This window comes from Rana temporaria, chromosome 1 (genome assembly GCF_905171775.1).
Source record: "Rana temporaria chromosome 1, aRanTem1.1, whole genome shotgun sequence".
Classification (NCBI taxonomy): Eukaryota; Metazoa; Chordata; class Amphibia; order Anura; family Ranidae; genus Rana; species Rana temporaria.
In genome coordinates, this window is record NC_053489.1 from 591,256,223 (window position 1) to 591,283,362 (window position 27,140).

At 40.9% G+C, this 27,140-nt stretch overlaps 4 protein-coding genes across 4 annotated transcripts; all 4 read right to left on the reverse strand.

Moving 5' to 3' along the window:
- Positions 1-628: 628 nt before the first annotated feature.
- On the reverse strand, positions 629-1,174 carry LOC120925017 (interferon lambda-3-like). Its single transcript, XM_040335919.1, has one exon. It carries the CDS (start codon positions 1,172-1,174, stop codon positions 641-643), a length of 534 nt encoding a protein of 177 aa, XP_040191853.1. The 3' UTR covers positions 629-640.
- Positions 1,175-9,649: 8,475 nt separating this feature from the next.
- On the reverse strand, positions 9,650-10,432 carry LOC120925018 (interferon lambda-3-like). The gene has a single exon (XM_040335920.1). The coding sequence runs from the start codon at positions 10,232-10,234 to the stop codon at positions 9,701-9,703; it is 534 nt and encodes a 177-aa protein (XP_040191854.1). The 5' UTR covers positions 10,235-10,432; the 3' UTR covers positions 9,650-9,700.
- An 8,150-nt stretch (positions 10,433-18,582) lies between these two features.
- LOC120925019 (interferon lambda-3-like) lies at positions 18,583-19,168 on the reverse strand. Its single transcript, XM_040335921.1, has one exon. It carries the CDS (start codon positions 19,166-19,168, stop codon positions 18,635-18,637), a length of 534 nt encoding a protein of 177 aa, XP_040191855.1. The 3' UTR covers positions 18,583-18,634.
- A 7,099-nt stretch (positions 19,169-26,267) lies between these two features.
- On the reverse strand, positions 26,268-27,140 carry LOC120925020 (interferon lambda-3-like). Its single transcript, XM_040335922.1, has one exon. The coding sequence runs from the start codon at positions 26,850-26,852 to the stop codon at positions 26,319-26,321; it is 534 nt and encodes a 177-aa protein (XP_040191856.1). The 5' UTR covers positions 26,853-27,140; the 3' UTR covers positions 26,268-26,318.

Consider the following 27,140-nt stretch of genomic DNA (forward strand, 5'->3'; position numbering starts at 1 on the left):
AAATAAAACATTTCTTTTAACATAAATCAATTACAGATATAGTGTATCCTCCAGGGAGCTAGAAACTTGTGAAATACATATTCTTAATAACTTATGTAATATAAATAATACATAAATAACATTACAAACTTACAGGTTAAAACATTGATATAAACATATATGACAAGATCAAATAATATTAAATAAATAATATTAAATAATTATAGGTTAAAAAATAACTATAAGCACATATGACAAAAAACAAATCCTTTTTAGTACTACTACTCTCTACACAGAATTTGTGCTATGTAGAGAGTAGGTCAGTCATTTATGGGTTGATGAGGAATCTTGTCTGCTAAACAATTTTGTCCATAAGTTTGAGGTTACGAAATCCCTTGTAGGATAGGATAGAGGATAAATCCTGTAGTTGCAAATTTCAGGAATGTACTTTATGGAAGCATTTGCTATAGGTTTTAGTAGATTAAAGATTAGTAGATACTTTTTTTTAGTACTGTATGTCCTTCAGTAGTAAGGTATAGAAAAATATGTCTATGTTGAAAAAGTCCATCCTTTACGTCTTATTCTTAATCCTGATGGTCTTCCTGGTTCTAATATGTTCAGATAAAGCATTAGAAACTTATCTGTGCTTACAGTAGGGAGTTTAGTGGTTGAGAGCCCAACATGTCACATCTTCCACTCTCAGAGGGATAAGACTAAGTATTACAGCCTCCTGGACACAATCTGGAGATGCTGCCTCCTTAAAATGCTGGAGGTGATGTAGCCACAGCTTCAGCTCGGGTGAGGTGGGCTCATTGTATTCTGGAGATCCTCTACAGACCATCAGATCATCTTTCAGTTTGAGGAAAACCATAAGTGCCTGTTTTACAGTTTCATCCTGAGCAGACACAGAAATATTCGTTAGAACCTCAACTGTTAGTGACACCCGCTCCAAAGTCAGGATGAGACGATCCCTTTGCGTAAGGTCACATACAGATGGTTTGTGTCTCAGCATTCTTCTGTAGCATCTCATTGCGTTGGTAGACATGTTCTTTTCATGATCGTGTTGCAGCTCCTTTAGTGTTGTTATGTCAGAAGACGTCACTGATAAATAGCGGGATTTCGGGCAGAGTCTCCTGTGCAAGCGCCCACTTACTGCAACCAGTAAAATGCTCAACACCACCAGCCTGATATCCATTTCTGTTCTGCTTGCTTGGATCTGATAATGTCTTTCTGGTTCCAGATATTTGTTCCGTTACACTGTCACTCCACAGTGCTAGTCTCTGGTTGATCTGAAGTCTTGTATCCATGATTCTTCTTTTATATTCCTGTTTTCTGGGGGAAAATGTCCTCATTTTCATGATGTTGTGAAGTTCTCTTCCGTTCAGAACTCAAGTGACATGAGAGAGGCGATAGCTGCTCTGGGAACTTCTATATCACTTTCAGTTTCCTTTCTATACAGGTAAGAAGGTAACATCAGATAGCTGGTGAGATTCTTCTACCTGTCCCACAGGAAACTCCTCCTTCCTGATACAGGACTCTCCTGTGTACAGAGGAGCCAGGTTTATCATGGATTTTCAAGGAACTTTTACAACATATTATTGCCAACAGAAAAAAAAACATAACACATCTTTATTAATTTTCTGTCATACAAGTCTAAAAACATGAAAATAAGTAAGAAAATATAGGAGAGGTGTATAAACATAACATATAAAATACCAGTTTAGGGATTGTGTTTAAACCATTTTTTTAACCAACAACATTGAAACTTTTGTTTTATTTTTATAATTAAAAAATAAATAAATGTTGTGTCACAATAATAAGTCACAAATAATAGCATGTGGGGATAGAGATATATAAAGAGATTAAAGGTTGTGAGACTTTAATTGTCTTTCTCTTTGGCTTTCTTTATCCATACAATTGTTGCTGGTTAGTATTGCAGGAAGTATGGATGGCAGAAACAGCCAACTAGCATATCCAGAATGAGGTCAGCATTGGTGGCCCCTGTATTTCTCTCTAATGAGCTTTAATTTAATAAAATACCTTTCCTATACGTGTACATACAGTACACTCCACACAAAGACCAGCAGGACCTTTTTAGTCCATATGAAATTTAGACCATATAAAAAGTATCTCAGCTAAATTAAAATTTGTAAGGAACTGGACAAAAGTTGTGTTTCTTTGTAATGAAAAGTCCTGCAGATTGATACATGTTCTATATATTTATTGGGCACTCTATTATCAGTGACAGCAGCCCAATGTGTTTTTTTTCTGGGACAGAATTTGTAACACTAAAATCCAGACCAAAGACCACTCCACCCCCCCTCGTTTTTGGATATTTATATATTTTTTCTTACCTTTTTTGAAGTACAGACGTGTACTTCTGTCCCTACCTACGTTATTTTCTCTTCTGTCTCGAGCCCTCCTCATCCCCCTGCTGCCTTCTGGGACGAAGACGATGGGCCATTCAGAAAGTTCCATATGACTTGCGCATCATGCGCAGTAAAAAAACGGCTGTGAAGCCTGAAGGCTCCACTGCCGGTTTCCCTAAGGCCCCGTACACACGACCGGATCTGTCCACTGAAACTGGTCCGATGGACCAGTTTCAGCAGACATGTTCAGTCGTGTGTAGGCCCGACCGGACAATTGTCCGGCAGATCGGACAGTTTCCAGCGGACAAAAATTTCTTAGCATGCTAAGAAATCTGTCCGCTGGAAACCTGTCCGTCGGACGTGTTCGGTCGTCTGTACAGACTCACCGGACACGTCTGATCGGCCGCCATCCCTCGAATGCATCGTACTGATTCAACGCATGCGTGGAAAGTTTGAACTTCCAGGGCCGCCCACGTCGCCGCGTCATCGTCGCGGCGACGGCGCGGCCACGTCCCCGCGTATTGTTTACGCGCGGATTTATGTCCGGCGGACCGTTTTCAGCGGACTGTCCGTCCGTGTGTACGAGACCTTAGTTGCAATGGTGACGCTTGCACCCAAGTCCATGGACAAATCGGCTTTGGAGGGCCGACATCGTGTCTCCCTGGACAGGTAGGTGTCCTTATTAAAATTTAGCAGCTATAGTATTTGTAGCTGCTGACTTTAAAAAAATAATTTTTGGAGGCTGGGGCTCTGCCCTAATTGCAGTTTGAGGAACATTATTGTGAAGTTGTTGGACAATTTTTAGATGCAGCAGATTTGCAAATAATTTCATTCTGTTTTTATGTAGATTTTACACAGCGTTCCAACTTTTATGGAGTTAGGGTTGTTTATCTTTTCTATGTTGCTGCTCAGAATTTGGGAAGGGGGGGGGGGGGGTCCAGCCATAATTATCTGCATATACTGAACGCTACCTCATTTTTATAATTATTTTTATACTGACAGTTGGTAGTTTGTATTCACTTTACCTAGAAGATCAAGTGAACATCAGTCTTTCCATTAATATTGGTCATTTACTACCACCATATACCGTATTTATCGGGGTATACCGCACGCTGGCGTATAACGCGCACCCCAAACTTTGGAAGGTATTTTTAGGGAAAAAAACGTACATTTTTGCCCTGCGTCCATCGGCGGCCTTGTCCGGCGTCCATCTGCGGCCTTGCGCGGGGTCCGTCCAGCCTTGTGGGTGTCCGTCTGCGGCTTCCTTGCGCGGGGTCCGTCCAGCCTTGTGGGTGTCCGTCTGTGGCTTTGGAGGTGTCCGTCTGCGGCTTCCTCGCAGGGTCCGTCCAGTCCATCCGCACCTTGCCCGGGGTTGCGGCGGTGTTTGGATTTGGCGCCGAGAGGAGCCGGATGTCCTGTGTGTTCGGCTGCTCTCACGTGGCTGCGGGCGGACCTGAGCGTGGCCGAGCCTAGCCGAGTGCACAGTACACTCGGCTCTCGGCTCTACGCTGCGGTGCTCGGCTTGTCTCGGCTCCTCCGCCGAATTATACCAAGCCGAGTGCAGAGTACACTCGGCTCGGTATAATTCGGCGGCGCCCGGGAACAGCAGTATCGGCGTATATCACGCACCCACGATTTCCCCCTGATTTTAAGGGGAAAAAAATGTGAGGTATACGCCGATAAATACGGTAATTGCTTTTTTTTAAATGTACCTAAATGCATTACATGTGTAGCATTACCCCCAGTGGAGCTTCTGGATTTTTGGGCGGCGTGTTACCTCGTGGCTCCTCCGAATTCTCTAGGGGCGAGTGATGCATATATGCATAAACAGAAGTAAAGGAATGTCCATGACAGGTGCTCTTTTGCTGTGCTATTTATTACCCAGCTGGGTAAAAACAATAAAACCTGTGGTGAGGAGAGTAAAGTTGAAAGGAGAAAGAATAACAGATTCAGGTGTAATGATAGGAAACAGTCCTGCTCCCAAACGTAACACTTCTCTGCGCCACTCCCGCCGGAGTGGGTTCAGTGTACCCAGACAGGCCTCTCTCACTGACCTGGCAGCCTGAGTATCACTCGGACAATGATAGGAATAAGTCTCTGCCACAGACCCTCCTCGGTGAACTTCTGGGTTGGATTATTGGAGATATGCCTCCTTACTTGAGTTACGTCTGGATCTCCTTTAACTTGTTGCCCAGGTACAGACTGACAGGTGACCAGTCCCGCAGTGTCCGGCCACCTGTAATCCCCGGTGGTTTCGTCCAAGCCCTATTTGACCACCAGCCTCTCAATGGCGCTCCTCAGACCGACTCCCCACGGAACAGCACCCAGCTTGGGATCTTCAAAAGAGGGAACCCAGTCGCTCACTGGATCCCCATCGCTGGTTAAGATGCTCTGGGCCCAAATGGCCCCAGAGCCAGGAACACCGCGTGGCACGCACGCTCCAGCCAGGTAGGCCATAACGCTGAGGTGCCGTGATGTGGCCACCCTAAAGGTGGGTGACACACTCGACAAAAAAGAACCCAGAACCGATGACGTCTGTCCCATAAATACCCCTCCCTAGCATGCACAGCGAGGACAAACCCTTGTGATTGGCTGCTGGGAAGAACACCCAAACCTCGACTCCACTGCTGTCACCTGCAGTACCAGGGCTGGAAGAACCCCCCCCCCCCCCCATACAGCAGAATGACCCAGAGCCCAGCCAAGCTGAGACAGAGGCCCTATTCTCACACCTAACAATCAGGATCAGAGTCTAACTATACTCTGATCTATACTTAAATTTGACTAGCACCAGTACTATAAAGTACATGGGCACTACACATGGATCTCTAAAGTTACTCTGTGTAAACCCAAAGCTATGTATGATTTGATCGCATCCTATTTATATACAGTTCAGGTCATATGATCAACTCCCCATCAGGTCAAATGGCAGCACTCTTACGCTTCGTACACACCATAGGTTAACCAAAGGACAACGGTCTGAAGGACTGTTGTCATAGGTTAACCCAGTGTTTCTCAACTCCAGTCCTCAAGGCGCCCCAACAGGTCATGTTTTCGGGCTTTCCATTATTTTGCACAGGTGATTTGATCAGTTTCACTGCCTTGGTAATTACCACAGCCATTTCATCTGAGGTAAATCCTGAAAACATGACCTGTTAGGGCCCCTCGAGGACTGCAGTTGAGAAACACTGGGTTAACCTATGAAGCTGACTGATGGTCCGTTGTGCCTACACACCATCAGTTAAAAAAACGATCGTGTCAGAATGCGGTGACGTAAAACACGACGACGTGCTGAATAAAACGAAGTTCAATGCTTCCAAGCATGCGTCGACTTGATTCTGAGCATGCGTGGATTTTTAACAGATGGTTGTGCGTACTAACGATCGGTTTTGACCTATCTGTTACCAATCCATCTGTTAAATTTTAAAGCAAGTTGTCTTTTTTTTAACCAAAGGTAAATAACCTATGGGGCCCACACACGATCGGTTTTGACCGATGAAAACGGTCCTTCAGACCGTTGTCCTCTGGTTAACCTATCGTGTGTACGAGGCCTTAAAGTTTCCATGATGCAAGTTTATTTTTTCATTGCCAGTACAGGATAAATTCCATACAGATGGTAACTCATTTAAGCTAATCTTCACCTTAGTTGTAGCAAGATATGGTTGGATCCCCTAATATTATATACCCACCCACCAAGGTAGACAAAAGAAGGGTAATGGTAATACATCAACTGGATTACCAATAGGCTCTATAAATCACAAAAATCTAAAAACCATATACTGTAGATGCAACATTGCATATGAAGGGAATTTTTAAGAAAAGAAAAAGAAAAGTAGCCACATTAGTTGTGAAGGTCAATGTCTTATCTACAGTTAATACCTAGAGGCATTCCAGTCTCAAGCCTAAAGATTCTAAATAGTGTTGAGCGGAATACGCCATATTCGATTTCGCGATATATCACGAATATATAGACGAATAATGCGAATGCGAAATTGATTGCGAAATTCTGAAACATTCAATTTCACCTGCCCTTTGGAAAAAGTGTGGTTTTACGTAATGGACCCTGCAACTAACAACAAGGTATTAATAAAATAAATACATTATTATATAGATTTGAGGGTTTACTTTGACCAATTTGTATATTGATTAGTTTAATAAATATTGAATAAGATTTGGAAAATACAGATCTCTCCTCTAGACTGACCTGTATTGAGTTAGGTAAAGATCAACCGCACACTGGGGCCCCTGATTCTGTTGAGTTAAAAAAAAGCCAAGTAAACCGTTTACGTTGGCATCTCTTAAATGTATTTATGTTAAACAGTTATTATTCTCATTAAAGAGGTGAAATGCAAATGATGACATGGGACAAAAGATGGAAAATTCTTTGAAGATGTGATACACTGGAAAAACGCACAGAAACACTCCACTCTCTCTAGCCACCTTGTGAATCTGCACTGAAATACTGCTGGGAGTGATCTTATATACTGGTCGTGCAGGCAGGTTCCTATTGGTTGCTATGGAGGTTGCTAACCTCTGACAACTGTGGTAGGAGAACTCTGATTGGCTCTGATGCAAAAGAAGGGCGGAGAAGGAAAAGGATCGCCTCAGCTTAGCTACTCGGCCCAGGGTCTCTAATCATACCAGCAATGCTTTTAGACGTCGATGGAGGTCACTAGGATGTGATCTGTTTTAAAAATAAATTTGAAAAAATGCGAATATTCGTAATAGCGAATTTTGGCCGCGATATTCGAGTTATTCGCGAATAATCGAATATGCAATATTCGTAACGAATATTCGCAATACGAATATTCGTGAGCAACACTAATTCTAAATACTTCACACCAAAGTAAACAATGGTGTAAATCACCCCAATGTACAGAACCATCAGTATGCTCAATAAAATGGAAAGATAAAAAATATATTTTCTGCATCCCACATATTGTAATCTGCACTGTGAACAGGAAATAATTAAAAAAATGCTCTAAAGGCTCGTACACACGATAGGTTAAACCGATGAAAACAGTCTGATGGACCCTTTTCATCGGTCCAAACTGATCGTGTGTGGGCGCAATAGGTTATTTAACCTTCGGTTAAAAAAAAGCAAACTTGCTTTAAAATTTAACCGATGGGTTGCTAACCGATAGATCAACACCATAGTATACAAAACCACCGGTTAAAAATCCACGCATGCTCAGAATCAAGCATTGAACTTCGTTTTTTCAGCACGTCGTTGTGTTTTATGTCACCGCGTTCTGACACGATCGTTCAGTCAGCTTCATCGGTTAACCTAGGACAACTGTCCTTCAGACCGTTTTCATCGGATGGACTGATCGTGTGTACGAGGCTTTAGAGTTACAACTTAAGCACTGATGGATACAGACAATCAATAGCCAATACAGATTGTACCATTCTGATTTCTGTATGAACTTTACAATAGCAACATGTATTGAGCCCACATTTGAAAGACCCCTTCACCTTCCAAGTCCAAGTATCAGACTTAATTATGATATCAAAAAGGCTAAGTGAAAGAAGGGATCCCAAGGTGAGTGTCCTCTTAGAAGAGAAACAACAACCTACTTATAAAATGGTATGCAGTATAATTTGTTTAATATTAGTTTAATACTCAGTGGAAAAGATGGTCTCAAATATATTTTTGCCAGACAATCATTAGTTGTTACTTTCACCCCAAAAAAATTCCCTGCTTTTCCTCCTGTAAATTTGATTAGCTACATTCAGAGTACACTGTAAATATTTTCTCTGTCTTAAGCTGAATACACATTTTACAATTTTCTTTAGATTTTTTCCTTTAGATCTACCAAAACCATATAATATGAGGCCTTGCGCTACATGGTTTTGGTAAATTCAAAGGAAATCAAATAACAAAAGTTGTATAGTGTGTTTCCAGCTTTAATCATTCTATAATGACCTCAGTTTCTGTACCAAGGGACTTATTATGCAAACGATTCCTTCTAGCTAATGTAAGTTCACCCACTGGCACAGCTTTAATAGTACAGTAGTTTGGGGTTGACAACTGGTAGTAGGCAATGTTGTTTTTCTCCCCTTTGTTTATATGCAATGTTGCCTGTGTATAATACCTGGGAAGCAGTTTTTGTATAAGTTGACTTTTTTTCAGGATACTATTGGTAATCCGGTTTTGATATTGCCATTACCCTCTTCTTGCTTACCTTGGTGGGTAGGTATATAAAGATAGAAGGATCTATCCCTACTTTTCCAAAATACAAAGCATTCCTCTTGTGAGTATCTAGAATGTTTTGTTCTGTTATATAGTAAACTATGTTATACATCATTTTATTAGAAGCCCTTTTCTTTTCTTTCTCTCTACAGAGCCAACACTTGCACAAATAGTGTACAGAAAGTTACACAAAAACACACACTTCTAAAATAAAGATTAAACACAACTGTCTGTAAAATACTTTGCTGCTTTCAATTTATTATTTGCACAAGTGTGTATATACATTTATCACTGAAATAAATTAAACACATTTTTGTTTAACATAATGAATTTCAGATGAATTACTGATACAATAAATAAAATAATATTAAATAATATTAAATACTTATGGGTCAAAATGAAATATAAAAACAAACGTAAAGACAATTCCCCTTTCACAACTATTATATTCCTATAAACTGCCTGTATCATACTTACATATTTTTTGCAATGTATATAGATTTATCGCTAAAATAAAATAAAACATTTATTTTAACATAAATCAATTACAGATATAGTGTATCCTCCAGGGAGCTAGAAACTTGTGAAATACATTCTTAATAACTTATGTAATATAAATAATAAATAGATTACATTAAAAACTTACAGGTTAAAACATTGATATAAAGATATATGACAAGATAAAATAATATTAAATAAATAATATTAAATAATTATAGGTTAAAAAATAATTATAAGCACATATGACAAAAAAAAAAATGTTTTTACTACTACTACTCTCTACACAGAATTTGTGCTATGTAGAGAGTAGGTCAGTCATTTATGGGTTGATGTGGAATCTTGTCTGCTAAACAATTAGGTCCATAAGTTTGAGGTTACGAAATCCCTTGTAGGATAGGATAGAGGATAAATCCTGTAGTTGCAACTTTCAGGAATGTACTTTATGGATGAATTTCCTACAGGTTTTAGTAGATTAAAGATTAGTAGATACTTTTTTTTTTTTAAAGTAGTACTGTATGTCCTTCAGTAGTAAGGTATAGAAAAATATGTCTATGTTGAAAAAGTCCATCCTTTACGTCTTATTCTTAATCCCGATGCTCTTCCTGGTTCTAATATATTCAGATAAAGCATTAGAAACTTATCTGTGCTTACAGTAGGGAGTTTAGTGGTTGAGAGCCCAACATGTCACATCTTCCACTCTCAGAGGGATAAGACTAAGTATTACAGCCTCCTGGACACAATCTGGAGATGCTGCCTCCTTAAAATGCTGGAGGTGATGTAGCCACAGCTTCAGCTCGGGTGAGGTGGGCTCATTGTATTCTGGAGATCCTCTACAGACCATCAGATCATCTTTCAGTTTGAGGAAAACCATAAGTGTCTGTTTTACAGATTCATTCTGAGCAGACACAGAAATATTCGTTAGAACCTCAACTGTTAGTGACACCCGCTCCAAGGTCAGGATGAGACGATCCCTCTGCATAAGGTCACATAAAGATGGTTTGTGTCTCAGCATTCTTCTGTAGCATCTCATTGCGTTGGTAGACATGTTCTTCTCATGATCGTGTTGCAGTTCCTTTAGTGTTGTTATGTCAGAAGACGTCACTGATAAATAGCGGGATTTCGGGCAGAGTCTCCTGTGCAAGCGCCCACTTACTGCAACCAGTAAAATGCTCAACACCACCAGCCTGATATCCATTTCTGTTCTGCTGGCTTGGATCTGATAATGTCTTTCTGGTTCCAGATATTTGTTCCGTTACACTGTCACTCCACAGTGCTAGTCTCTGGTTGATCTGAAGTCTTGTATCCATGATTCTTCTTTTATATTCCTGTTTTCTGGGGGAAAATGTCCTCATTTTCATGATGTTGTGAAGTTCTCTTCCGTTCAGAACTCAAGTGACATGAGAGAGGCGATAGCTGCTCTTGGAACTTCTATATCACTTTCAGTTTCCTTTCTATACAGGTAAGAAGGTAACATCAGGTAGCTGGTGAGATTCTTCTACCTGTCCCACAGGAAACTCCTCCTTCCTGATACAGGACTCTCCTGTGTACGGAGGAGCCAGGTTTATCGTGGATTTTCAAGGAACTTTTACAACATATTATTGCCAACAGAAAAAACATAACACATCTTTATAAATGTTATGTCATACAAGTCTAAAAACATGAAAATAAGGAAGAAAATATGTGAGGTGTATAAACATAACATATAAAATACCAGTTTAGGGATTGTGTTTAAACCAATTTTTAACCAACAACATTGAAATTTTTGTTTTATTTTTATAATAATAATAATAAAAAAAAAAAAAAATGTTGTGTCACGATAATAAGTCACAAATAATAGCATGTGGGGATATAGATATATAAAGAGATTAAAGGTTGTGAGACTTTAATTGTCTTTCTCTTTGGCTTTCTTTATCCATACAATTGTTGCTGGTTAGTATTGCAGAAAGTATGGATGGCAGAAACAGCCAACTAGCATATCCAGAAGGAGGTCAGTATTAGTGGCCCCTGTATTTCTCTCTAATGGGCTTTACTTTAATAAAATACCTTTCCTATATGTGTACATACAGTACACTCCACACAAAGACCAGCAGGACCTTTTTAGTCCATATGAAATTCAGTCCATATATAAAGTATCTCAGCTAAATTAAAATTTGTAAGGAACTGGACAAAAGTTGTGTTTCTTTGTAATGAAAAGTCCTGCAGATTGATACATGTTCTATATATTTATTGGGCACTCTATTATCAGTGACAGCAGCCCAATGTGTTTTTTTTCTGGGACAGAATTTGTAACACTAAAATCCAGTTTAAACATTCAAATCCTACACTAAATCCTAATCTTAGGTCACTCTGAATCTTTTGATGATAATACCGTATACCAGGGATATGCAATTAGCGGACTTCCAGCTGTTACAAAACTACAAGTCCCATCATGCCTCTGCCTCTGGGTGTCATGCTTGTGGCTGTCAGAGTCTTGCTATGCCTCATGGGAATTGTAGTTCTGCAACAGCTGGAGGTCCACTAATTGCATATCCCTGCCGTATACAGTAGATGATGATATATTAAAGTGGAGTTTCACCCAACTATACAACTAGGTCTTAAATTAAAGACCACTTCACCCCCCCCCTCGTTTTTGGATATTTATATATTTTTTTCTTACCTTTTTTGAAGTACAGACGTGTACTTCTGTCCCTACCTACGTTATTTTCTCGTCAGTCTCCAGCCCTCCACATCCTCCTGCTGCTTTTTGGGACAAAGATGATGCGCCATTCAGAAAGTTCCATACGACTTGCGCATCATGCTCAGTAAAAAAACGGCTGTGAAGCCTGAAGGCTCCACTGCCGGTTTCCCTTAGTTGCAATGGTGGCGCTTGAACCCGAGTCCATGGACAAATCAGCTTCGGAGGGGCGACATTGTGTCTCCCTGGACAGGTAGGTGTCCTTATTAAAATTTAGCAGCTATAGTATTTGAAGCTGTTGACTTTTAAAAAAAAAATATTTGAGGCTGGGGCTCCGCCTTAAAGGGGTTGTAAAGGTAAATGTTTTTTCACCTTAATGCATCCTATGCATTAAGGTGAAAAAACATCTGACAGTACCGGCCCCCCGAACCCCCGTTATACTTACCTGACCCCTCGAAAGTCCTGCGCGCGTCCACGTGATCCTCTTCGGTTTCCAGCCTGGCCGTTGATTGGCTAGGCTAGACGGATTGATAGCAGCGCAGCCATTGGCTGGCGCTGCTGTCAATCACAGCGGATTACGCGGCACACCGAGGGGCGGGCCCGAGTGATACAGTCGGCGGCTAGTTATAATTATCTGCATATACTGAACGCTACCTCATATTTATAATTATTTTTATATTGACAGTTGGTAGTTTGTACTCACTTTACCTAGAAGATCAACTGAACATCAGTCTTTCCATTAATATTTGTCATTTACTACCACCATATAATTGCTTCTTTTTAAATGTACCTAATTGCAATACATGTGTAGCATTACCCCCAGTGGAGCTGCTGGATTTTTGGGCGGCGTGTTACCTCGTGGCTCCTCCGAATTCTCTAGGGACGAGTGATGCGTATGTGCATAAACAGAAGTAAAGGAATGTCCACGACAGGTGCTCTTTTGCTGTGCTATTTATTACCCAGCTGGGTAAAAACAATAAAACCTGTGGTGAGGAGAGTAAAGTTGAAAGGAGAAAGAATAACAGATTCAGGCCTAATGATAGGAAACAGTCCTGCTCCCAAACGTAACACTTCTCTGCGCCACTCCCGCCGGAGTGGGTTCAGTGTACCCGGAAAGGCCTCTCTCACTGACCTGGCAGCCGAAGTATCACTCGGACAATGATAGGAATAAGTCTCTGCCACAGACCCTCCTCGGTAAATTTGAACTTGGGAGAAAGTCTCTGCCACAGACCCCTCTCAATGAGCCTCAGAAGATACCTCTGCCACAGGTCCCCTCTGGGTTGGATTATTGGAGATATGCCTCCTTACTTGAGTTATGTCTGGATCTCCTTCAACTTGTCGCCCAGGTACCGACTGACAGGTGACCAGTCCCGCAGTGTCCGGCCACCTGTGATCCCCGGTGGTTTCGTCCGAGCCCTATTAGACCGCCAGCCTCTCAATGGTGCTCCTCAGACCGACTCCCGACCGAACACTACCCAGCTTGGGATCTTCAAATGAGGGAACCCAGTCGCTCACTGGATCCCCATCGCTGGTTAAGATGCTCCTGGCCCAAATGGTCCCAGAGCCAGGAACACTGCGTGGCACGCACGCCCCAGCCAGGTAGGCCATAACGCCGGGGCGCCGTGATGTGGCCACCCTAAAGGTGGGTGCCACACTCGACAAAAAATAACCCAGAACCGATGACGTCTGTCCCATAAATACCCCTCCCCAGCATGCACAGTGCGAACAAACCCTTGTGATTGGCTGCTGGAAAGAACACCCAAACCTCGACTCCACTGCTTCCACCTGCAGTACCAGGGCTGGAAGAACACCCCGATACAGCAGAATGACCCACAGCACAGCCAAGCTGAGACAGAGGCCATATTCTCACACCTAAAAATCAGGATCAGAGTCTAACTATACTCTGATCTATACTTAAATATGACTAGCACCAGTACTATAAAGTACATGGGCACTACACATGGATCTCTAAAGTTACTCTGTGTAAACCCAAAGCTATGTATGATTTGATCGCATCCTGTTTATATACAGTTCAGGTCAAATGATCAACTCCACATCAGGTCAAATGGCAGCATTCTTAAAGTTTCCATGATGCAAGTTTATTTTTTCATTGCCAGTACAGGATAAATTCCATACAGATGGTAACTCATTTCAGCTGATCTTCACCTTAGTTGTAGCTAAGATATGGTTGGATCCCCTAATCTTATATACATACCCACCCACCAAGGTAGGCACGAGAAGGGTAATGGTAATACATGAACTGGATTACCAATAGGCTCTATAAATCACAAAAATCTAAAAACCATATACTGTAGATGCAACATTGCATATGAAGGGAAGTTTTAAGAAAAGAGAAAGAAAAGTAGCCACATTAGTTGTGAAGGTCAATGTCTTATCTACAGTTAATACCTAGAGCAGTGGTCATCAACCCTGTGCTCAGGGCCCACTAACAGGCCAGGTTTTATGTATTACCTTGGGGAGATGCAGACTAGAATACTGAAATCACTGAGCAGCAAATGATATCACCTGTGATGTATTTCAGTTATCTTGCAAACCTGGCCTGTTAGTGGTCCCTGAGGACAGGGTTGATGACCACTGACCTAGAGGCATTCCAATCTCAAGCCTAAAGATTCTAAATACTTCACACCAAAGTAAACAATGATGTAAATCACCCCAATGTACAGAACCATCAGTATGCTCAATAAAATGGTTCGATTTTTTTAAGCATGTTTTAAAATTTTGGGCCGAGGGACAACAGACCGATGGGCTATACACACGGTCGGTTTGGACTGATGAAACTGAACCTCGGTCCATTCTCATCGGTTTTGTCCGACCGTGTGTATGCGGCCTTAGGCCTTGTACAGACGAGCGAACATGTCCGATGAAAACGGTCCGCGGACCGTTTTCATCGGACATGTCCGCTCTGAGATTTTGGTCTGATGGTTGTACACACCATCAAACCAAAATCCCTGCGGACAGACAGTGCGGTGACGTGGCGGTGACGTTGACACCGCCACATCCTCAAACCTGGAAGTTTAATGCTTCCACGCATGCGTAGAATCACTTTGACGCCATGCGCAGGTTCTCGGGCCAGCGGACATGTCCGATGAGTCGTACTGACCATCGGACATGTCCGACGGACAGGCTTCCAGCGGACAAGTTTCTTAGCATGCTAAGAAACTTTTGTCCTCTGGAAACCTGTCCGCTAGGCCGGAAAATTGTCCGGTCGGCCCTACACACGACCGAACATGTCCGCGGAAACTGGTCCGCGGACCAGTTTCAGCGGACATGTTCGGTCGTGTGTACGAGGCCTTAGAGTTACAACTTAAGCACTGATGGATACAGCCAATCATTAGCCAATACATATTGTACCATTCTGATTTCTGTATGAACTTTACAATAGCAACATGTATTGAGCCCACATTTGAAAAACCCCTTCACCTTCCAAGTCCAAGTATCAGACTTAATTATGATATCAAAAAGGTATGCAGTATAATTTGTTTAATATTAGTTTAATACTCAGTGGAAAAGATGGTCTCAAATATATTTTTGCCAGACAATCATTAGTTGTTACTTTCACCCCAAAAAAACTCCCTGCTTTTCCTCCTGTAAATTTGATTAGCTACATTCATAGCTAGATTTACGTAGATGAGCCTAACGTTAGGCAGGCGTAGCGTATCTCATATACGATACGCCGCCGTAAGTTAGAGAGGCAAGTGCTGTATTCACAAAGCACTTGCGTCCTAAGTTACGGCGGCGTAGCGTAAATGTGCCGGCCTAAGCGCGCCTAATTCAAATTATGAAGAGGTGGGCGTGTTTTATGCTAATGAATCATGACCCGACGTGATTGACTTCTTTAACGAACGGCGCATGCGCCGTCCATGGACATATCCCAGTGTGCATGCTCCAAATTACGCAGCAAAGACTTATTGGTTTCGACGTGAACGTAAATTACGCCCAGCCCCATTCACGGACGACTTACGCAAACGACGTAAAAATTTAAAAATTCGACGTGGTTCCAACGTCCATACTTAACATTGGCTGCGCCATCTTTTTGGTGGAATATCTTTAGGCCTGAAAACGCCTTACGTAAACGGCGTATCTTTACTGCGACGGGCAAGCGTACGTTCGTGAATAGGCGTATTTCGTTGATTTACGCATTCTAGGCGTAAATCAGCGTACACGCCCCTAGCGGCCGGCCTAAATAGACAGCTGAGATATGACGGCGCAGGCAGTCGTATCTTAGCTAGATTTAAGTGTATCTCAATTTGAGAATACACTTAAATTTACGAAGTCGCAGATTCAGAGTTTCGACAGCGTATCTACTGATAGGCCGGCGTAACTCTCTCTGAATCTGGCTATCAGAGTACACTGTAACAATTTTCTTACACATTATACAATTTTCTTTAGATTTTTTCCTTTAGATTTACCAAAACCATATATTATGAGGTCAGACCTAAACACTTTCAATTGGTATGCAATCAGGCCTTGCGCTACATGGTTTTGGTAAATTCAAAGGGAATCAAACAACAAAAGTTGTATAGTGTGTTTCCAGCTTTAATCATTCTATAATGACCTCAGTTTCTGTACCAAGGGACTTATTATCCAAACTATTCCTTCTAGCTAATGTAAGTTCACCCACTGGCACAGCTTTAATAGTACAGTAGTTTGAGGTTCACAACTGGTAGTAGGCAATGTTGTTTTTCTCCCCTTTGTTCATATGCAATGTTGCCTGTGTATAATACCTGGGAAGCAGTTTTTGTATAAGTTGATTTTTTTTCAGGATACTATTGGTAATCCGGTTTTGATATTGCTTTTTTTTTTAATTTCAATATTTTTTTATTGTTGTTTGCGTATAAAAAGATACAAAAAATGTTACATCATCGTGCATAGTATAAAAAATACACACCCATACGTTTTTCCCCATCCCTCTTCTTGCTTACCTTGGTGGGTAGGTATATAAAGATAGAAAGATCTATCCCTACTTTTGATTTCCAAAATACAAAGCATTCCTCTTGTGAGTATCTAGAATGTTTTGTTTTGTTATATAGTAAACTGTGTTATACATCATCTAATTGGAAGCCCTTTTCTTTTCTTTCTCTCTACAGAGCCAACACTTGTGCAAATAGGGCTGGATTCACGTAGAGCGGCGCATATTTCTGCCGGCGTAGTGCATCTCATATGCGCTACGCCGACGTAAAACAGAGAGGCTAGAACAGTATTCACAAAGCACTCGCTCCCCAACGTTGCGCCGGCGTAACGTAAACTCGTTGGCATAAGCCGGCCTAATTCAAAGTAGTTAGAAGTGGGCGTGATACATTTAAATGAACCGTGACCCCATGCAAATGAATGGCCGAATGAACGGCGCATGTGCGCGCATGCTCAGAATCACGTCTAAAATACTCCATAAGATACGTCGAATCACTGCCTACGACGTGACGTAACCTACGCCCAGCCCTTCTCATGTAGTCCTACGTAAACGATGTAAAATTCGACGGCTGTTCCGTCATCCATACCTTTGCATGGGATGCGCCTCCTTTAGGTGGAATAACTTTACGCCGGACGTACGCCTTACGTAAACGGCGTATTACTGCAAACGTTCGTAAATCGGCGTATCTCAGTCATTTGCATGTTCTACGCGTAAATCAATGGGAGCGCCCCTTGCGGACAGCGTAAATATGCGCCCAGGATACGACGGCGTAGGACACTTATGCCGGTCGGAGGAAGCCAAATTTCAGACGTATCTTGCATTAAGAGTCTGGCGCATAGATACGACGGCGCATCTGTGCACTTATGCGGCGTATCTGTAGATACGTCGGCGTAAGTGTTTCAAGAATCCGGGCCACAGTGTACAGAAAGTAAACAAAAACACAAACTTCTAAAATAAAGATTAAACACAACTGTCTGTAAAATACTTTGCTACTTTCAATTTATTATTTGCACAAGTGTGTATATACATCTATCACTGAAATAAATGAAAAACATTGTTGTTTAACATAATGAATTTCAGATGAATTACTGATACAATAAATAAAATAATATTAAATAATATTAAATACTTATGGGTCAAAATGAAATATAAAAACAAATGTAAAGATAATTCCCATTTCACAACTATTATATTCCTATAAACTGCCCGTATAAAACTTACATATTTTTGCAATGTATGTGTGTGTGTGTGTGTGTGTGTGTATATATATATATATATATATATATATATATATATATATATATATATATACTGTATATACACAGTATATAGAGTTATCGCTAAAATAAAACATTTCTTTTAACATAAATCAATTACAGATATAGTGTATCCTCCAGGGAGCTAGAAACTTGCGAAATGCATATTCTTAATAACTTATGTAATAAAAATAATAAATAAATTACATTAAAAACTTACAGGTTAAAACATTGATATAAAGATATATGACAAGATAAAATAATATTAAATAAATAATATTAAATAACTATAGGTTAAAAAATAATTATAAGCACATATGACAAAAAAAAAAATGTTTTTACTACTACTACTCTCTACACAGAATTTGTGCTATGTAGAGAGTAGGTCAGTCATTTATGGGTTGATGTGGAATCTTGTCTGCTAAACAATTAGGTCCATAAGTTTGAGGTTACGAAATCCCTTGTAGGATAGGATAGAGGATAAATCCTGTAGTTGCAACTTTCAGGAATGTACTTTATGGATGAATTTCCTACAGGTTTTAGTAGATTAAAGATTAGTAGATACTTTTTTTTTTTTAAAGTAGTACTGTATGTCCTTCAGTAGTAAGGTATAGAAAAATATGTCTATGTTGAAAAAGTCCATCCTTAAGTCTTATCCTTAATCCCGATGGTCTTCCTGGTTCTAACATGTTCAGATAAAGCATTAGAAACGTATCTGTGCTTACAGTAGGGAGTTTAGTGGTTGAGAGCCCAACATGTCACATCTTCCACTCTCAGAGGGATAAGACTAAGTATTACAGCCTCCTGGACACAATCTGGAGATGCTGCCTCCTTAAAATGCTGGAGGTGATGTAGCCACAGCTTCAGCTCGGGTGAGGTGGGCTCATTGTATTCTGGAGATCCTCTACAGACCATCAGATCATCTTTCAGTTTGAGGAAAACCATAAGTGCCTGTTTTACAGATTCATTCTGAGCAGACACAGAAATATTCGTTAGAACCTCAACTGTTAGTGACACCCGCTCCAGGGTCAGGATGAGACGATCCCTCTGCGTAAGGTCACATACAGATGGTTTGTGTCTCAGCATTCTTCTGTAGCATCTCATTGCGTTGGTAGACATGTTCTTCTCATGATCGTGTTGCAGCTCCTTTAGTGTTGTTATGTCAGAAGACGTCACTGATAAATAGCGGGATTTCGGGCAGAGTCTCCTGTGCAAGCGCCTACTTACTGCAACCAGTAAAATGCTCAACACCACCAGCCTGATATCCATTTCTGTTCTGCTGGCTTGGATCTGATAATGTCTTTCTGGTTCCAGATATTTGTTCCGTTACACTGTCACTCCACAGTGCTAGTCTCTGGTTGATCTGAAGTCTTGTATCCATGATTCTTCTTTTATATTCCTGTTTTCTGGGGAAAAATGTTCTCATTTTCATGATGTTGTGAAGTTCTCTTTCGTTCAGAACTCAAGTGACATGAGAGAGGCGATAGCTGCTCTGGGAACTTCTATATCACTTTCAGTTTCCTTTCTATACAGGTAAGAAGGTAACATCAGATAGCTGGTGAGATTCTTCTACCTGTCCCACAGGAAACTCCTCCTTCCTGATACAGGACTCTCCTGTGTACGGAGGAGCCAGGTTTATCATGGATTTTCAAGGAACTTTTACAACATATTATTGCCAACAGAAAAAAACATAACACATCTTTATAAATGTTCTGTCATACAAGTCTAAAAACATAAAAAATTAAGAAATTATAGGAGAGGTGTATAAACATAAAATATAAAATACCAGTTTATGGATTGTGTTTAAACCAATTTTTAACCAACAACATTGAAACTTTTGTTTTATTTTTATAATTAAAAAAAAAAATGTTGTGTCACAATAATAAGTCACAAATAATAGCATGTGGGGATAGAGATATATAAAGAGATTAAAGGTTGTGAGACTTTGTCTTTCTCTTTGGCTTTCTTTATCCATACAATTGTTGCTGGTTAGTATTGCAGGAAGTATGGATGGCAGAAACAGCCAACTAGCATATCCAGAAGGAGGTCAGCATTGGTGGCCCCTGTATTTCTCTCTAATGGGCTTTACTTTAATAAAATACCTTTCCTATACGTGTACATACAGTACACTCCACACAAAGACCAGCAGGACCTTTTTAGTCCATATGAAATTTAGTCCATATAAAAAGTATCTCAGCTAAATTAAAATTTGTAAGGAACTGGACAAAAGTTGTGTTTCTTTGTAATGAAAAGTCCTGCAGATTGATACATGTTCTATATATTTATTGGGCACTCTATTATCAGTGACAGCAGCCCAATGTGTTTTTTTTTCTGGGACAGAATTTGTAACACTAAAATCCAGTTTAAACATTCAGGGCCAGATTCACATAGAAATGCGTTACGCTGTGGCGGCGTAACGTATCCCATTTACGTTACACCCCCGGAAGTTTACAGCGTAAGTATTTGATTCACAAAGCACTTACCTGTAAACTTGGACAAATCGGCTTTGGAGGGGCGACATCGTGTCTCCCTGGACAGGTAGGTGTCCTTAGTAAAATTTAGCAGCTATAGTATTTGTAGCTGCTGACTTTAAAAACAATATTTTTTGAGACTGGGGCTCCGCCTTAAAGGGGTTGTAAAGGTAAATGTTTTTTCACCTTAATGCCTATGCATTCACCTATGCATTAAGGTGAAAAAACATCCGACGGTATCCCTCCCCCCCGAACCCCCGTTACTTACCTGACCCCTCGAAAGTCCCATGCGCGTCCACGTGATCCTCTTCGGTTCCCAGCCTGGCCGTTGATTGGCTAGGCAGGACGGATTGATAGCAGCGAGGCCATTGGCTGGCGCTGCTGTCAATCACAGTGGATAAAACGGCTCGCCGGGGGGCAGTCCTGAGTGATACAGTCGCCGGCTATGGCCACTGCTGTATCACCGGAGCAGGCTCGCAAAAGCTTTCCACCATGCAAGCTCGCTTGCATGAAGGTGGAAAGCTTTTGCGAGGAGGAGCCGAGGCAGCTGCCAAGGGACCCCAGAAGACCGGATTCGAGGACACTCTGTGCAAAACGAGCTGCACAGTGGAGGTAAGTATAACATGTTTGTTATTTAAAAAAAAAAAAAAAATTCTGCCTTTAGTGTTCCTTTAATTGCAGTTTGAGGAACATTATTCTGAAGTTGTTGGACAATTTTTAGATGCAGCTTTTCACAGATTGGTGAACTTCTGCCCATCTTTTCTCTCTAAGATACTCTTATTATACCCAATCATGCTACTAACCTACTACTTGAAAAATGTTTTTCCAGCATTTCCTTTGTTTGTACCACTTAGTTTGCCAGCTTTTTGTTGCCCTGTCCCAACTGAGACGTGTTGCTGCCATAAATCTTAAAATTACCTTATTTTTTTCTTAAAATTTTACATTTTCTCAGTTTAATACATAAGATATGTTTTCTATTTTTTTTCTGTGAGTAAAATATGTGTTTAGCAGATTTGCAAATAATTTCATTCTGTTTTTATGTAGATTTTACACAGTGCTCTTTTGCTGTGCTAATAAACCCAGCCGGGTAAAAACAATAAAACCTGTGGTGAGGAGAGTAAAGTTGAAATGAGAAAGAATAACAGATTCAGGCGTAATGATAGGAAACAGTCCTGCTCCCAAACGTAACACTTCTCTGCGCCACTCCCGCCGGAGTGGGTTCAGTGTACCGGACAGGCCTCTCTCACTGTCCTGGCAGCTGGAGTATCACTCGGACAATGATAGGAATAAGTCTCTGCCACAGACCCTCCTCTGTGAACTTAAACTTGGGAGAAAGTCTCTGCCACAGACCCCTCTCAATGAGCCTCAGAAGATACCTCTGCCACAGGTCCCCTCTGGGTTGGATTATTGGAGATATGCCTCCTTACTTGAGTTACGTCTGGATCTCCTTCAACTTGTCGCCAAGGTACCGACTGACAGGTGACCAGTCCCGCAGTGTCCGGCCACCTGTGATCCCCGGTGGTTTCGTCCAAGCCCTATTAGACCGCCAGCCTCTCAATGGCGCTCCTCAGACCGACTCCCCACCGAACAGCACCCAGCTTGGGATCTTCAAAAGAGGGAACCCAGTGGCTCACTGGATCCCCATCACTGGTTAAGATGCTCCGGGCCCAAATGGTCCCAGAGCCAGGAACACCACGTGGCACGCACGCCCCAGCCAGGTAGACCATAATGCCGGGGTGCTGTGATGTGGCCACCTTAAAGGTGGGTGCCACACTCGACAAAAAAGAATCCAGAACCGATGACGTCTGTCCCATAAATACCCCTCCCCAGCATGCACAGCGAGGACAAACCCTTGTGATTGGCTGCTGGGAAGAACACCCAAACCTCGACTCCACTGCTGCCACCTGCAGTACCAGGGCTGGAAGAACACCCTGATACAGCAGAATGACCCACAGCACAGCCAAGCTGAGACAGAGGCCCTATTCTCACACCTAACAATCAGGATCAGAGTCTAACTTTACTCCGATCTATACTTAAATTTGACTAGCACCAGTACTATAAAGTACATAGGCACTACACATGGATCTCTAAAATTACTCTGTGTAAACCCAAAGCTATGTATGATTTGATCGCATCCTGTTTATATACAGTTCAGGTCATATGATCAACTCCCCATCAGGTCAAATGGCAGCACTCTTAAAGTTTCCATGATGCAAGTTTATTTTTTCATTGCCAGTACAGGATAAATTCCATACAGATGGTAACTAATTTCAGCTGATCTTCACCTTATTTGTAGCAAGATATGGTTGGATCCCCTAATCTTATATACATACCCACCCACCAAGGTAGGCAAGAGAAGGGTAATGGTAATACATGAACTGGATTACCAATTGGCTCTATAAATCACAAAAATCGAAAAACCATATACTGTAGATGCAACATTGCATATGAAGGGAAGTTTTAAGAAAAGAAAAAGAAAAGTAGCCACATTAGTTGTGAAGGTCAATGTCTTATCTACAGTTAATACCTAGAGGCATTCCAATCTCAAGCCTAAAGATTCTAAATACTTCACACCAAAGTAAACAATGGTGTAAATCACCCCAATGTACAGAACCATCAGTATGCTCAATAAAATGGAAAGATAAAAAATGTGGGCCAGATTCAGGTACATTTGCGGCGGTCTAACATATCCCATTTTCGTTACACCGCCGCAAGTTTTAAGCGCAAGTGCTTGATTTACAAAGCACTTGCCTGTAAACTTGCGGCGGCGTAGCGTAAATGCGTCCGGCGCAAGCCCGCCTAATTCAAATGGGGCGTGTATCATTTAAATTAGGCGCGTTCCCGCGCCGAACGTACTGCGCATGCTCCGTTTTGAAATTTCCTGCCGTGCTTTGCGCGAAATGACGTCTCACCGACGTAATCTTTTGAACGGCGACGTGCGTTACGTTCTTTCCTATTTACGGACGACTTACGCAAAAAAAAAAAATTTGAAATTCGACGCGGGAACGACGGCCATACTTTAACATGGGCAGTCTAAATATAAGCCATGAAATAGCAGCCGTAACTTTACACCGGGAAAAACCGGCTAGCGACGACGTAAGAGAATGCGACGAACGCGCGTACCTTTGTGGATCGCCGTAAACAGCTAATTAGTATACCCGACGCGGAAAACGATGCAAACGCCACCCAGCGGGCGCCGAAGTATTACACCTACGATCCGAAGGCGTACGAAGCCGTACGCCTGTCGGATCGAAGCCTAAAGCCGTCGTATCTTTGTTTGAGGACTCAAACTAAAGATACGACGCGGCAAATTTGAAAATACGCCGGAGTATTTCTACTGGAAATCTGGCCCTATATTTTCTGCATCCCACATATTGTAATCTGCACTGTGAACAGGAAAACATGTAAAACATGTTCTTAGAGTTAAAACTTAAGCACTGATGGATACAGCCAATCATTAGCCAATACAGATTGTACCATTCTGATTTCTGTATGAACTTTACAATAGCAACATGTATTGAGCCCACATTTGAAAGACCCCTTCAACCTTCCAAGTCTAAGTATCAGACTTAATTATGATATCAAAAAGGCTGAGTGAAAGAAGGGATCCCAAGGTAAGTGTCCTCTTAGAAGAGAAACAACAACCTACTTATAAAAAGGTATGCAGTATAATTTGTTTAATATTAGTTTAATACTCAGTGGAAAAGATGGTCTCAAATATATTTTTGCCAGACAATCATTAGTTGTTACTTTCACCCCAAAAAAACTCCCTGCTTTTCCTCCTGTAAATTTGATTAGCTACATTCAGAGTACACTGTAAATATTTTCTCTGTCTTAAAGCGGGGGTTCACCCTTAGAGGGCACTTTTCCCCCTTCGCTTCCTGCTCGTTATTACTAGGGGAATCGGCAATTTATTTTAAAATATGTGCAGTACTTACCCGTTTACGAGACGCATCCTCTCCGTCGCTTCCGGGTATGGGCTTCGGGAATGGGCGGTCCTTCTTGATTGACAGGTTTCCGAGAGGCTTCCGACGGTCGCATCCATCGCGTCACGATTTTCCGAAAGAAGCCGAACGTCGGTGCGCAGGCGCAGTATAGAGCCGCACCGACGTTCGGCTTCTTTCGGCTACGAGTGACGCGATGGATGCGACCGTCGGAAGCCTCTCGGAAGAATGTCAATCAAGAAGGAACGCCCGCTCCCGAAGACCCATACCCGGAAGCGACGGAAGAAGATTCAGCTCGAAAACGGGTAAGTACTGCACCTATTTTAATATAAATAGCCGATTCCCCTAGACCGAACGAGCAGGAAGCTAAGGGGAGATTTTTTTTTTTTTTTTAAATGGGTGAACTCCCGCTTTAAGCTGAATACACATTATACAATTTTCTTTAGATTTTTTCCTTTAGATCTACCAAAACCATATAATATGAGGCCTTGCGCTACATGGTTTTGGTAAATTCAAAGGAAATCAAATAACAAAAGTTGTATAGTGTGTTTCCAGCTTTAATCATTCTATAATGACCTCAGTTTCTGTACCAAGGGACTTATTATGCAAACGATTCCTTCTAGCTAATGTAAGTTCACCCACTGGCACAGCTTTAATAGTACAGTAGTTTGGGGTTGACAACTGGTAGTAGGCAATGTTGTTTTTCTCCCCTTTGTTTATATGCAATGTTGCCTGTGTATAATACCTGGGAAGCAGGTTTTGTATAAGTTGACTTTTTTTCAGGATACTATTGGTAATCCGGTTTTGATATTGCCATTACCCTCTTCTTGCTTACCTTGGTGGGTAGGTGTATAAAGATAGAAGGATCTATCCCTACTTTTCCAAAATACAAAGCATTCCTCTTGTGAGTATCTAGAATGTTTTGTTCTGTTATATAGTAAACTATGTTATACATCATTTTATTAGAAGCCCTTTTCTTTTCTTTCTCTCTACAGAGCCAACACTTGCACAAATAGTGTACAGAAAGTTACACAAAAACACAAACTTCTAAAATAAAGATTAAACACAACTGTCTGTAAAATACTTTGCTGCTTTCAATTTATTATTTGCACAAGTGTGTATATACATTTATCACTGAAATAAATTAAACACATTTTTGTTTAACATAATGAATTTCAGATGAATTACTGATACAATAAATAAAATAATATTAAATAATATTAAATACTTATGGGTCAAAATGAAATATAAAAACAAACGTAAAGACAATTCCCCTTTCACAACTATTATATTCCTATAAACTGCCTGTATCATACTTACATATTTTTTGCAATGTATATAGATTTATCGCTAAAATAAAATAAAACATTTATTTTAACATAAATCAATTACAGATATAGTGTATCCTCCAGGGAGCTAGAAACTTGTGAAATACATTCTTAATAACTTATGTAATATAAATAATAAATAGATTACATTAAAAACTTACAGGTTAAAACATTGATATAAAGATATATGACAAGATAAAATAATATTAAATAAATAATATTAAATAATTATAGGTTAAAAAATAATTATAAGCACATATGACAAAAAAAAAAATGTTTTTACTACTACTACTCTCTACACAGAATTTGTGCTATGTAGAGAGTAGGTCAGTCATTTATGGGTTGATGTGGAATCTTGTCTGCTAAACAATTAGGTCCATAAGTTTGAGGTTACGAAATCCCTTGTAGGATAGGATAGAGGATAAATCCTGTAGTTGCAACTTTCAGGAATGTACTTTATGGATGAATTTCCTACAGGTTTTAGTAGATTAAAGATTAGTAGATACTTTTTTTTTTTAAAGTAGTACTGTATGTCCTTCAGTAGTAAGGTATAGAAAAATATGTCTATGTTGAAAAAGTCCATCCTTTACGTCTTATTCTTAATCCCGATGCTCTTCCTGGTTCTAATATATTCAGATAAAGCATTAGAAACTTATCTGTGCTTACAGTAGGGAGTTTAGTGGTTGAGAGCCCAACATGTCACATCTTCCACTCTCAGAGGGATAAGACTAAGTATTACAGCCTCCTGGACACAATCTGGAGATGCTGCCTCCTTAAAATGCTGGAGGTGATGTAGCCACAGCTTCAGCTCGGGTGAGGTGGGCTCATTGTATTCTGGAGATCCTCTACAGACCATCAGATCATCTTTCAGTTTGAGGAAAACCATAAGTGTCTGTTTTACAGATTCATTCTGAGCAGACACAGAAATATTCGTTAGAACCTCAACTGTTAGTGACACCCGCTCCAGGGTCAGGATGAGACGATCCCTCTGCGTAAGGTCACATACAGATGGTTTGTGTCTCAGCATTCTTCTGTAGCATCTCATTGCGTTGGTAGACATGTTCTTCTCATGATCGTGTTGCAGTTCCTTTAGTGTTGTTATGTCAGAAGACGTCACTGATAAATAGCGGGATTTCGGGCAGAGTCTCCTGTGCAAGCGCCCACTTACTGCAACCAGTAAAATGCTCAACACCACCAGCCTGATATCCATTTCTGCTCTGCTGGCTTGGATCTGATAATGTCTTTCTGGTTCCAGATATTTGTTCTGTTACACTGTCACTCCACAGTGCTAGTCTCTGGTTGATCTGAAGTCTTGTATCCATGATTCTTCTTTTATATTCCTGTTTTCTGGGGGAAAATGTCCTCATTTTCATGATGTTGTGAAGTTCTCTTCCGTTCAGAACTCAAGTGACATGAGAGAGGCGATAGCTGCTCTGGGAACTTCTATATCACTTTCAGTTTCCTTTCTATACAGGTAAGAAGGTAACATCAGATAGCT